This window comes from Crinia signifera, chromosome 2 (assembly GCF_055691185.1).
Source record: "Crinia signifera chromosome 2, ASM5569118v1, whole genome shotgun sequence".
Classification (NCBI taxonomy): Eukaryota; Metazoa; Chordata; class Amphibia; order Anura; family Myobatrachidae; genus Crinia; species Crinia signifera.
In genome coordinates this window covers 61,598,597-61,612,040 of record NC_139218.1, presented here as the reverse complement: position 1 = coordinate 61,612,040, position 13,444 = coordinate 61,598,597, and the positions used below count along the sequence as shown (strand labels likewise).

The window sequence follows — 13,444 nt, the reverse complement described above, 5'->3', positions numbered from 1 at the left end:
TGGCCAGAAAGGAGTCAGGTACCTCCAATAAGTACACCATGGGCAAAATGTAATAAGATGCAATTTTTTGACAAAAACGTCCAAATTACACATTATCTAGGATGCGAATTGCAGTAAAAATCGCACTTTTTGTAGCGAAATTCGCACATTTTGACCTGTCTAACATACCGCACATTAAAAATCGCATCCAGATGTTTTCCAATAGAAAACATCAAAATCATAAATGTAATAAGGTGCATATTTTTTATTTGCACCCTTAAAATGAACAAAAATCACAAAACAAATAGGCCAGGTCCAGCCTAGCGAGTTTGACAGAACCATGCACAGATCAGTGAGATCTGTGCATGGTTTTCTCTCAAAAAGTTAAAGTCCAAATTATAAAATAAATGGTGTGGGGGTCCCCCACCATGAGCATACCCAGCTCTGGGCTCATTGAGCCAGATCTGGTTCCAAAAATACGGGGACATTTCTGAAACCAACCCAGGACTTTTGGACCGGTCCTGGTTCCAAAAATACAGGGGACGTCAGGCTAGTGGACAGGGGACCCCTCTTTAATAGGGGCTTCTGACTTCCCCACAGACCTCATCCAGGGCTAACCAGCCACGGTGCTCATGATACGGCCTGGGAACCTTGTATAAAAAGTGTCCCCTGGTTGTGGCATGACACCGCTGGCTGTTGGAGCCCGGTGCTGGTTCCAAAATACTGGGGACCACAGTTTTATTGTTCCCGGTATTTTTGGAACCATCACTGATCCAAGAGCCTGGTGCTGGTTTGTTAAATACAGGGGACCCCCTACACATTTTGTCTCCTGTATTTTTGAAACCAGGACCGGCTCAATGAACCTAGGGCTGGTTAAGCTTAGGAGGGGGGACCCCACGCTGTTTTTGATTTTTTTTTTACTAAAAAGCGCACACTTCCATGTCTAAAGCAATCGCACATTATCATTATTAAAAACAGCAGGTCTTAAAATCACACATTTTCATTACTAAAAAAATCACACTAAATCGCATTAGAATTCCAACTTTGTCTAAAAATCACACCTATTACATTTGCAATTTTTTAGACACCTAAAAAAAATCACACCCTATTACATCCAGGGCCGGAGCCACCACTAGGCAGCCTTAGGCATTTGCTTAGGGCACCGGCCACTGGAGGGCGGAAGTTGGAGCAGCTTCCACCCCCCTCTCCACACCTGTCGCCACCGCATCGCCCATCGCCGCACCCCGTGGAGTGACTTGCCAGGCTGGGGTGAGTCCGCAAGCAGATCATTCCCCCCCCCCCCCCCCCCGTATAGCAGCCGCCCGACACCCCCCTCCCCCGGCCACTGTGTAGTACAGTAGCCGGGTCCGACGCCAATGTGAAAAAACTATAAGCTGAAAAGCCTAATTGTTTTTTTTTATATATATATATATACAAAGTACAAGTATGAAGACCACGGAGGGGCGTGACCACGGCAGGGCGGGAGTGAGGTGTAGCGAGGTGAGCTCCCTGGAAAGATCCTGTGAGCAAATAAGGCTGCCCGACGCTGTGAGTTCTAGGAGCCCGAGTAGAGTGGCAGTTACCCGGCTGCTCCCGCTGTCTCGTGGACCCGCTAGCTGTTTGAGCGGTAGTTGACCTGCTGACGTGCCCGACAAGCCGTGGCGTGCCCGGCGCCTATCGTGGTGGTGAAGTAAAGAGCTGTCCCCGCTGCCCCGCTAAACCACGTGAGAGGTGATTGACCTGACGGCGAGTGAGGTGACTGCCGGGATCGGACGGTAGAGAGATCCCTGGGCGCAGCGGAGGTGACGCGGCATCCTGTGAAGGAGGAAGTGTGCCGACGGGTAAAGACGGCCGTGGAGAAGCCGCGCGGCACCAGAGCGACGGTATCGCTGCAAAACCTCCGGTGTTACTGACGGACGGGTGACAGAGCCTACAGTGAAAGTGTGGGACTGCGGCTTGGTCCAGAAACAGACCGAGGAGAACAATAAGCATACAAAGTCTGGTCTAAGCTGAGTGAGAGCCATTGACCAGAGGAGGTGCGTATACGGCCTGAAGAGAGGGGTAAAGGATTGCTTTGGTGGCGTGCAGACTGTGGAGCAGAGGAGAAAACCGTTCGGGAGGCCTGTGGCCAGTAAAGAAAGGGGAGAGTCTGTCTTGGTGGAAACATAACGTGCTCCAGCAGCAGTAAAGTCGACTACTACTGTTGACCTGAACACTGGCATACAGACACCTGGAAAATACGTGTGGGGACAAAACATTACTGCCGTTTAGATCCACTGTAAGCTCCAGTCTCCCTGACAACCTGTTAGGAAACAGCGACAACAGGTAATACAAGCCAACTTTTATCCGTTTGAAGTGACTGTCTGTGATATACAGGGCACAGTGTTGAATGCAAGAGAGAGATAACGAAGGCACAAGTGGATATATCTGCCCTGTATATTAAGTATACTTAAAGGCTGAATATACACACTGTGAGACAAATATTGCCCAGGACAAGGTCACTGCAAAGACATATTGCTGCAAACATGGGTAAAACGGGAAACACAAGTGCCGCGGCACGGTTGGAAAGGTACGCACGCGCACAACCCAGTAATAGTTCAAAGGTGCAGACCCCAACTAGTACCCCTATGTCAACCCCAGTAAAGGCCAGTACCCCTCCAGAAACACAAGAGGTCACCCTACAACAGCTAATGGAAGCGATTACAGGCTCTGAACAGAGACTTATGGGAAAAATCTCAGACATCCAAACTGATGTGGCAAATATGAGACAGGACATTAAAATAGTTAAAGAACAACAAAAAGAGACAGAGTCCCGGGTCTCACAAATTGAGGACGGTAACAACATAATAGGGGCGAAAGTGGACAAATTAAATGCCCAAATGAAAGAGATGAAAATTAAAATATCTGACCTCGAGGGGAGGAGCCAGAGGAATAATTTAAGGATAGTAGGATTGCCCGAGAAGGAGGAAGGAGGGGACACAATTAAGTATATGGAGCAATGGCTACGTGAAAAATTTGATGGTGAAATATTCTCGAGGTTTTTCTCAATAGAGCGGGCACACAGAGTTCCCTTTAGACCCCTCCCTCCGGGGGCACCCCCGAGAACAATGATCTTAAAGCTGCTACACTACCAGGATCGAGACGCCATAATTAGAATGGCCAGAGTAAAAAGTCAAATACTCCACAATGGGGCAAAAATATCAATTTTCCCCGACTATCCAACTGAGACACAGAAAGAAAGAGCGAGATACATAGAAATTAAAAGAAGATTAAGGGAAAAAGGACTTTCTTACTCCATGTTATATCCTGCTAAGCTGAGGGTGGTGGCAGGAGGAGAAACTGTATTCTTTACAAACCCAAAGGACGCAGCAAGTTGGATCGACAAATGGGCTCCAGGAAAACATCAGCTGGAAGGCAGTGTTACAATGTCTGAGTAAAAACTCACCAGGGGGCTCACCGCCCGTTGGTGGTCAGGAATAGTCTAGCCCCCTAAGGGAAAAAATACAGGGATAGGGATTAAGTATACTCAGCTTGGGAGAACTGGTATATAGGGTGGGGGGGAAGGGGGGAGGGGGGGGAGGGGTGTTTTTGTATTTGATTGTGTATTTGTCATATGTAATGTTTGTTATAAAAGCGTGATTTTTGAAAAAAGTGGAGGCTTAAAATGTGAAAAATTGGTTCATTATGAGGGCAGAATAAGAAACTGGGAATATATACCAAATTATAAGAAATGGTTAAAATTTTAGCATGGAACATACGAGGCTTAAACGACGGGGTTAAGCGATCCCTTGTAATGAACCAATTGAAAAATTATGGAGTAGATATTATGTGTTTATCCGAAACTCATTTAGCCAAAAATAAGCTACAGGTATTAAAAAAACCTTGGATAGGTCATGCATATCATGCACCATTTACTTCATCATCCAGGGGAGTATCGGTTTTAATCCGAAAATCAACTGCTTTCTCCTGCAATAGAGTCACCACTGATCCATATGGGTGCTATGTATTTATAGACTGCATGATTAACTCAGTACAAATGATGATCTTAGCAGTATACGTGCCACCACCGTTTTCTTTTAGGGTCTTAAACAAGGCCATAGAATTTATGACCACTTCGCCAGATGTCCCTGTATTGTGTCTCGGGGACTTTAATAATGTCTTGAACCCCCAGATAGACAGGCAGAACCGTGAGGGAATAGGAGGAGGTAGAAGCAACCACGGATTTGACAAATACATTGAAAACATCGGATGGATTGATCCGTGGAGGTTGCGCAACCCAGATAATAAACAATTCTCATGTTTTTCGGCATCGCATATAACCCTATCAAGGATAGATCTGATATTGATATCCAGAGAGTTTGCCCCAAAGGTCCGCAAGATAGAGTACAAGGCCCGAGGTATATCGGACCACTCCCCGATATATATGGAATTTGACTCAGGCAGCGAAATGGGTCAGAGCTTTTGGAGGTTTAACCCCAATTGGCTGCACAAAATAGATCAAAATAACGATCTTGCGTCCCAATGGCGAGACTTCTGGGATATCAATGTGGGGTCAGTAGAGATAACGGTGGTGTGGGATGCTCTGAAGGCATATATCAGAGGTACGCTACGGAAAAGAATAGCTGAGGTAAAAAGGACAAGCAGAGAGAATATAGTACAATTAGAAAAAAAGTATACTGAAAAAGAAAAAGAATACTGTTTAAACAACACAGAGTTGACATACACCGAGTGGCAGGAGGCTAAAGATAAATGGATGAAGGCCATTGAGTTGGTTAATCAGACCATAATGAAACACAGGGCAAAGATGAAATATCAAAACGAGGATCGGTCAGGGAAGTATTTGGCATATTTAGCTAAAAATAAAAAAAGCCCCCCAACACAATACTAAAAATTAAAAACCAGGCTAATAATATAGTTCATACATCTCAGCAAATAGGAGAAGCATTTGTAGATTATTTTAAAGATTTATATTCCAGTAAATTACAACACGATGGTGATAGTATTAAAAATTTTCTTAATAATGTTAATCTCCCTAAACTAGACGATAATTGTAAAAATGAGATGGAGGCACCCCTGTTAATGGAGGAAATTATAGAGGCTATTAAATCTATGCCCTCAGGGAAAGCGCCAGGCCTGGATGGCATACCAGTCGAGACGTATAAAAAATACTCCGAAACATTAGCACCCTTATTACTTCAAACACTCACTGAGGGGTTTAATGGGGGGAATATCCCAAAATCCATGACTGAAGCTAAAATAATACTGATCCCTAAACCGGGGAAAGACCCTCAGGAAATGGATTCGTACAGGCCTATTTCGCTCATATCGGTTGAGGCCAAGATAACAGCTAAAATCTTTGCAAATAGATTAAACAGGATAATTGCCAGATTGATCCACCCCGATCAGACGGGATTTATGCCCGGTAAGGAGACCAGTGTTAATATTCGAAGGCTTTTTTCGCATCTGCAGATAAAAGATTTAAGGGAGAATCAAGGAGCGGTGGTATCGCTGGATGCGATAAAGGCCTTCGACGCAATCGAGTGGCCATTTTTATGGGAGGTACTTAGGGCATATGGGTTTGGCCCAAATTTTATTAAATGGTTACAATTACTATACCATAGCCCAACCGCACGTATATCCACGAATGGATGGACTTCCATGCCATTCGGTCTCGCCAGGGGGACAAGGCAGGGATGTCCGTTGTCTCCTGTCTTGTTCGCCCTGGCGATAGAACCGCTAGCCTGTTTGATCAGGCAACATCCGGTGGATTTGGGCTATGTGATTAATGACCAGACAGAGAGAATCGCATTATATGCGGATGATCTCCTAATATTTTTGAAAAATTATAGGACCACTCTCCCGATAATATTAAATGTAATTGAAGAGTTCGGAGACTATACAGGTTTCAGAATAAACTGGACTAAGTCTAATATTCTCGCGGTGGGTGACACGGACAGCGGCTCACAAGCATTACCATCACAACTTAAGAGGGTATTAAAGTTTAAATATCTCGGGATACAGATATCTGCTGACCCGAAAGAATTTATAGAATTAAACGTGCAACCCATGATGGAATGGCTTAAAAATAAAATCAAAGTCTGGAGTAAGCTGCCCATGATACCCATCGGGAGGGTCAATTTGATAAAGTTGATAGTGCTTCCAAAGATATTATACATATTACAACAATCACCTATATATCTTCCCAAACCACTATTTAGGAAACTAAATAGTATAATAAGTTCCTTTATATGGAATGGGGCTCGCCCCAAGATTAAGTTTAACGACCTGACGAGACCTAGAGCAAAGGGGGGGATGGCGCTCCCTGACTTTAGAGGTTATTATATAGCAGGACAGCTGGCACATCTGAAAGCCTGGGTAAGGGAAGAGGAAGAAAATAGTCATCTGGTAAAAAGACTAGTAGAAACATCCACGCCCAATATACCCCCTTAGTACAGATTAATCCAGGGGAAGAAAAATCAAGGAGACTCTCCATTAATAGAACAGGCGCTAAAGGTCTGGAAAGAGGCCAATAGAATACTGGATAATGAACTGATAGATAAAAACTTTAGAATTATAGATATACTGACCCCTAAGGATACTAAGTTTTTACAACTAAACGAAGTATGGTATCCCCATTCTATAATATTTCTTTCCCAGGTCTATGGACCACATGGGTTAAAGACATTCCAACAACTAAAAGAAGAATATAAACTTCCAAATACATATTTATTTAGATATTTACAACTTAGAAGTATATTGGAAACACGTGTAAAAATACCAGAGGCAGGTTTCGGCGAATCGGAAATTAAAAGAATGATAAACACTCCCAATATTAAGAGCTTAGTATCCAAAATATACGGAACCTTAATGGAGAATAAGTTTAAGGATAATCTGGATAAGGTGAAAGAAAAATGGGAAAATGAAGTAGGGGAAATAACTGAGTTAGAATGGATAGCCGCAAAAGCGGGGATTGTAAAAGCAACAAATTCCATTCGAATACAGCAGACACAGTTATTTATCCTCTATAGATCATATATGACTCCGGTAAGGATGATGAAGTTCGCGGGAAGAACTAACTCCACCTGTCCGAAATGTTCGTATATTTTTGGTACTTTTTTTCACTTAATATGGGAGTGCAATTATGTTTTTCAGTTCTGGGGAAAAGTCACGGCTATTATAGTAGAGACAGGTATTCCAAAGGAGATTTTGAACACTAAATGCTGTCTACTAGGAATAGTAGGGGGCAATATTGATAGAAATAGTAAAGAATATATAATAAATCTCGTATCAATTGCAAAAATTATTGTGGGTAGACAATGGATGTCTAATATAGCACCAAATATTGAAGTATGGAAGGCACGGGTAAATTATGTAATAAAACAAGAAAAACACATTGCACAAGAACGAAAATCGTTAAGTAAGTTTAATGCAGTGTGGAAACACTGGACACAATCACACTATTATGAAATTTAAGACAATATAGAACACAGAATTGAGTGTAGAAAAATTGGTGGGTAAAAGATATAGTTCACAAATAACCACTGTAATATATAGGAATTGTGTTTTTTTTTTTTTTTTTTCCTTCTTTTTTTCTTTTTTCCCACTCCACCATTCATTGTGGACACAAGATAGGAGGGGTGATAAAGGGAGGAAAAGGGGAAAAGGAGAGAAAAAAGCTGCCAAAATAAAACCGTGTTAAGAAACGAACAGCAAGGGAGTGAAAAGAAGAAAGAGATAGAGGGGGAAGGAGAGGGGGGGAGAGGGGGAGAGAGGGGAGGGAGGAGAAAGAAAAAAAGGAAAACAATCTTCTACGGGATTAAAGTTTGATCTATGCCAGAATTCAAGACTCTATCTAAGCCTGTATAGTGGGAAATATACACTAAACCTCCATAGTAGTGAAATATTAAGTTTATGAAATGTGAACAGTCAAAAAAAAACACGCAATGTATGTATGTATGTGAAGTTAGTCCTTAAATGTATGTAAGTGTTGGTAATTGTTTTTTTTTTAATGTGGATTTTTGTATTTACTAAATGAAATTGAATAAAGAAATGAAATTTAAAAAAAAAAAAAAAAAAAAAAAAAACCAAGTATGAAGACCACAGAAAAAGTGATTTTCTTAACAATAATTGCTTTAATAAAGTTTGATACAACTGATAAATTGCGGTGAATCCACTGCAAATGACACCTATCAACACATATTACATCTCCCCTTTTATATATATATATATTTTATATATATATATATATATATATATATATATATATATATATATATATATATATATATATATATATATATATATATATAAATAAAACTATCCAAGTCTCTATACACATTTTTGCCTTAATAGCGCTACTCACAGTACAAGCAGGATCAGATCTTGGCCATTATTCAGATCTCATCGCAGTACAAATTTGTTCTCAAAATGGGCAAAACCATGTGCACTGCAGGTGGGGCAGATGTAACATGTGCAGAGAGAGTTAGATTTGTGTGATTTATTTTGTTTCTGTGCAGGGTATATACTGGCTGCATTATTTTTACACTGCAATTTAGATTTCAGTTTCAACACCCCCCACCCAAATCTAACTCTCTCTGCACATGTTACATCTGCCCCACCTGCAGTGCACATGGTTTTGCCCATTTTGACAACAAATTTGTACTGCAAAAAGGTTTTAGTAAGGGCCCTTTTCTGTGCGTAGGACATTATGTTTTACTTTTGCTTTCTGCTATTGCAGAACATTCTATAACAGGTTTTAGAAGATTAAGTCTCATACCTGTATTTAAAAGCAAAATTAAATATTGATCTATTATTATACGCCTACTGATGACAACTGAGCACCACTTCTACTTCAAAGTGTTATACTGTACATCAATAGAAACAATCATTTTGGGTAGCACTATCTCTTAACCCTTCCTAGCGTCCTGCTATGTAAAGCCGTCCACCCCTGGAAAAAACACTTAGACGGGCGAAAATCACTCAGTGTGATTTACCACATCATCGTTGTCCATACACACTGGGCAAAAACACCTAGGGGGTTATTCTGGTTGATTCACTCGGATGAGAATTTGCAAGCTTGCGAGTCAACCAGATCACGCATTGCAAATGGTGGTAGGCCGGCCCACCATACGCAAGGCGCGTACGTTCGCACTGGCTGCCAATGGATGTTTTACATAAACATCCATTCCCAGCCTGCGGGGGAGCACCCACATCATTCGATGGTCACTGACCATTGAATGATGAGGAACGTGCACGCATATCTAAGGTTATTCAGAGCAACCTTAGATCTGCGTGCACATTCTGAGGGAAGTGGGTGGGTAGCTGACACCCGGTGATGTCAGCTTCCCACCCCCCGCACCCAAGTCATCGGCCCAGTACCATGAGAATGCCCAGCATATTCATGGGGAAGCCAATTAAATGCTGGGCGTTCCCATACGCTAATGGACCGCCCCCCGCTCGCGAGGATGGGTGTGTGCACCCAGCGAACAGTTTGTTCACTGTGGCCGCATGCACTCAGCGCATGCAAATGCGCAGAAATGCCCAAATACAAAGGATCGGCCCCTGAATAAGGTCCCTAGTGTGTATGCACCTTTGCAGACCATATAAATGTATTTAATAAAACAGATTATTGTTACATTTGTTCAAATAAAACATTCATCCAAGTAGGCCTGTCGCTGCAGTCACCACATAGTTACATGTTGTACACCTGGATATTTTTGCTAAGCTGAACCAGCAAACCAGAGATTTGTGGCACATTGTCCAATTGTCAAGGGATTCAAAGCACCAATTGTTTAACAAGGCAATAAAACTACTGATCACTAGTGAAAAACCCCACTTTAATATGTTCATTTACTACATACCTAGGACCATACTTATTCTATAATGATAGATTATCCAATGAATTACAATACTGATGCAATGCACAATAACACTAGGAGTACACAATGTGTGCCTGTACTACATACTATATACTGTATATTGATTAACGATTATATCATAACTTAAATGCATACTTTCCCACCTTTTTTGCCTGCTCTGCGGAAGAAGCACAGAGAGGATAGGTTAGTTCTAAATTCAAGTGGGCGAAGGGACCTGGTCACGTGACGGGGAGGAGAGGGGGCGGAGAGAGGAGGAGCAAGGTCAGAGCAAGGGACACAAACGGACCCTCGCGGCCTTGCTTCGCTCACCACGCTTCACGCACGGTGGCTAGCTCCGCTTTGCTCGCCACCTGGTTACTGAAGACAATCAGTGGTGGCGTGGATAGTGAAGGAGCAAGCCCCATGGCCTTGCTCCTCCCCCTGGGTGTGAAAGGTCCTTTAGCCCACTAGAGTTTAGCAACTACCAGAGAGGATATACAGCAGGCAAGTTTTGGAGGTGGACCAGACTGTGATGTCATTAGGCACTGCCCCCAAGATGGGCAAATGCCCGTGATTCATGAGTCCTCTGGTAGGGGGCTTGGCTAAATGATGTGATAGAGGGCTAGATTCTCTAAAGCTTCAAAAGTGATGAAATGGAGAGTGATAAACAGCCAGCCAATCAGCTCAGTGTCAGTGGGTCCCATCGGGACCCGGCGGCTCCCCCCTCCCTCCCTTACCCGGCTGCTGCTGCTGCGGGGGGGCTGGCTCTCCTCCTCCCTGCACCCGGAAGAGGATCAGTGCAGGGAGGAGGAGGTCACAGGTCCGGGCAGCACAGCTCTGTGCTACCTGGACACAGATGAGGGGGGGGGGGGGGGGGGGGCGCGATGCGGGCCGGCGGGGGTCCGTGCGGGGCGGTGGTGAGCCGGTGTGGGGCGGCGGGGGGGTCGCGTTAGGCTTCTATGGGGCATCACCAGATTTTTCTGGCGATGCCCCCCACCACGATAACCCGGCAGGGGATGCTTAGTGCATCCCAAAATGTGGTAAAAACCCCGATAACGGGGTTTTTACAGCATTTTTAGCTTAGAGAATCTCCCCAAAGAGAAATAAACGTCCAGCTAATCACCTGCTAACTGCCATGTTACAGCCTGTGTTTGAAAAAAGTCAGTAAGGAGCTGATTGGCTGGACGTTTATCTCTCTTTATCACCTTTGCATTTATCTCTTGTTAAGGCTTAATACATCTGCCCCTTTATCCCCATCTTGCCTGCTTCACTATGAAGCAGATGACATGTGGGAGAGTCACCTACACCTCCAAGGCTACTGGGTACTGTTATGTTATCCCTCAGATAGGAGACCTGTAAGACTACCATAACTCAGGGTTGCCGACCCTCCCGGAATTTGCGGGAGTCTCCCGAAAATTGGGTCCTTCCTCCCGGCCCCCGGAAGGGTGGGCAACCCTCCCGGAGAGGATTTTTTTAAAGTCGGCAACCCTGCCATAACTTTGATCTAAGCAGTTCAGAAACACTCTGCATGCTTGTACTGCACAGGTAGGGTAAACAGTGCACTGTTCATTTCTAACACATGTGCCATATCATGTTGCTTCAGCTCTGCCCATTAAGCACCTTTCTTAGGGGGCGAGACATAACCTCTGAGAGAGATAAAGTGGAAATAGACTTTGGGCAGGATGCTCTAACATCCGCGGCCCCACACTTCCATAATAATAGCATATGCACTAACATTTGCTATTATTAAGGCAAAGGACAGCTCTTGCGATAAGAGGTTTCCTTTGTAATGCAGTGCCATCTCAGTCCCTCCGCATGTGCAGAGTGACAGGGACGACCGCAAGGCATGCTGGGAGGGATCCGCGATGGATCCCTCACACATGACTGCAGGGAGAAGCCCATAGGCTTCTATAGTGTATCACCAGCTTTTGCTGGCGATACCCCCGGCAACAGTACTTCGGCGTGCGTTATTTATTTAATTCAGTACAAACCCCAAACACAGGTTTTGTTTTTTTTACCACATTTTCACTTTAGTGCATCCTGCCCTGTGTTAGATAAACGATAACTAGCAGTTGCTATGGGCAACTTCTCTCTGAAAGTTTTAATACATCTTCCCATTAAAAATTAAGAAAACGCTGTGTGTTTATCAATCTCTTATGTGGCTGTCACGGGGAGGGTATACATTGCATAGCGCTGCCACTGCCATGGTGAGTACTCTCAAACTGTGGGAATCCCTGTCAGGGAACCCTACAGTTCTGTTAACACTAGGATAAAGGGCATGTAAGAAAATATATTTCTGAACAGATCCTGTAACTCATGTCCCTTGGCAAAGTATTATTAAAAACACAGCGCATTCTGCTGCGTCACTAATGCTACAGACGGGCTCTCTTATGTAAACTCTTTAAGGATATCATTAAAACATTGTCCCATTAGTGACTGGTAAAGTAAATATGAAACATATCCTGGACAAAATATCTGGATTTACTGATAAAAAGATCTGACTTTACAGTAAAGTGCCGGTTCATTCTTGTTTGATGAGAACAACTAATGCATTTAGTGACAGACAGAATGATATACACCCCGGCATGTTAGTCACCCTGTACTGAAAATAAACAATATTGAATTTGATTAAGACTTTTTCACTGACGTTTTCAATGCAACGGATGCTATGGGGTCTATAGATGAAAAAGCCAAGTGCATCAATAAAGCTATGATTTATAAAATGTTTGTAGAAATACAAATACAAATGAATACAATATAGTTTTTCAAGTAACCATTACCTTCATATTTGGGGGAGCGGTGGCTGGCGGCGAGAGGGGGCGGTCTGGCATAGCTTCTGAAGAGTTAGAAAGCTCCTGTTTCCTGTAGAGATAAATGGTTGCTTATTACCAACAATATTAAATACATATACTATACAATTAACATATCCCTTCTGTCATTTTATGTATCATATGTGAAGAAACCAGTCAGTTCCTTTTATTTTGTCAAAATGCTTAATTTTCGTCACAATCAATTTGATTTCTGAGGTATTTTTGTAACAAAAAAGTAAAATGGCTTCATGTCCTCTTACCACAATTTCATGATGGTTTCACAAAGACCAGAAAATATTGCGCGGTGTAACCTGTGATCCAGCAAAGAACAAAGTGCTGCACCCACTCTAGGTGATTGTAGGTAACATTTATTTTCAGGTGCTTTTCACTCAGGGAAAGACAGATAGATAGATTTGTGTTCTCATGACAACCTCATTACGCCAAATTTCCCTCAGTCCTCCCTCCTCCAATCTCCCATCTGGCATTAGCTTGTTATGGACTATATACTGTTTGTTTCTGGCTTTCCACTTTGTAGTATAAAGGATTACACAGAGGGCACACGACAGGGGAGAAACACGGAATCATTTAAATACAGGGATAATTAAACCGGATGCTTCATTGTATCTTCGTACAAGATTACACAGGAGCATGGAAAATATTAAATATGACTGATTAATATGACTTACAGGTACATGTAGTGCATCGTAACATAAAATCACGGGGAAAAAAAGACCCTTATACAGATACTGGAAATATTGTATAATTTAATTTTCCATAACAGCAAGCCAAAGACAGAAT

The 13,444-nt window shown here is 42.9% G+C and overlaps 1 protein-coding gene across 7 annotated transcripts in view; it reads right to left on the bottom strand.

The window, feature by feature from the left end:
* Positions 1-13,444, bottom strand: part of RAP1GAP2 (RAP1 GTPase activating protein 2) — a 701,910-nt gene that overhangs the window by 235,338 nt on the left and 453,128 nt on the right. For 6 of the 7 annotated variants that reach the window (XM_083172239.1, XM_083172240.1, XM_083172238.1 and 3 more), the window contains one exon: positions 12,617-12,698. In XM_083172239.1, coding sequence (XP_083028365.1) covers positions 12,617-12,698 — 82 coding nt within the window. Of the gene's footprint in view, positions 1-12,616; positions 12,699-12,906; positions 12,933-13,444 lie in introns of those variants that run through there. The other variant, XM_083172242.1, reaches the window with a different exon arrangement.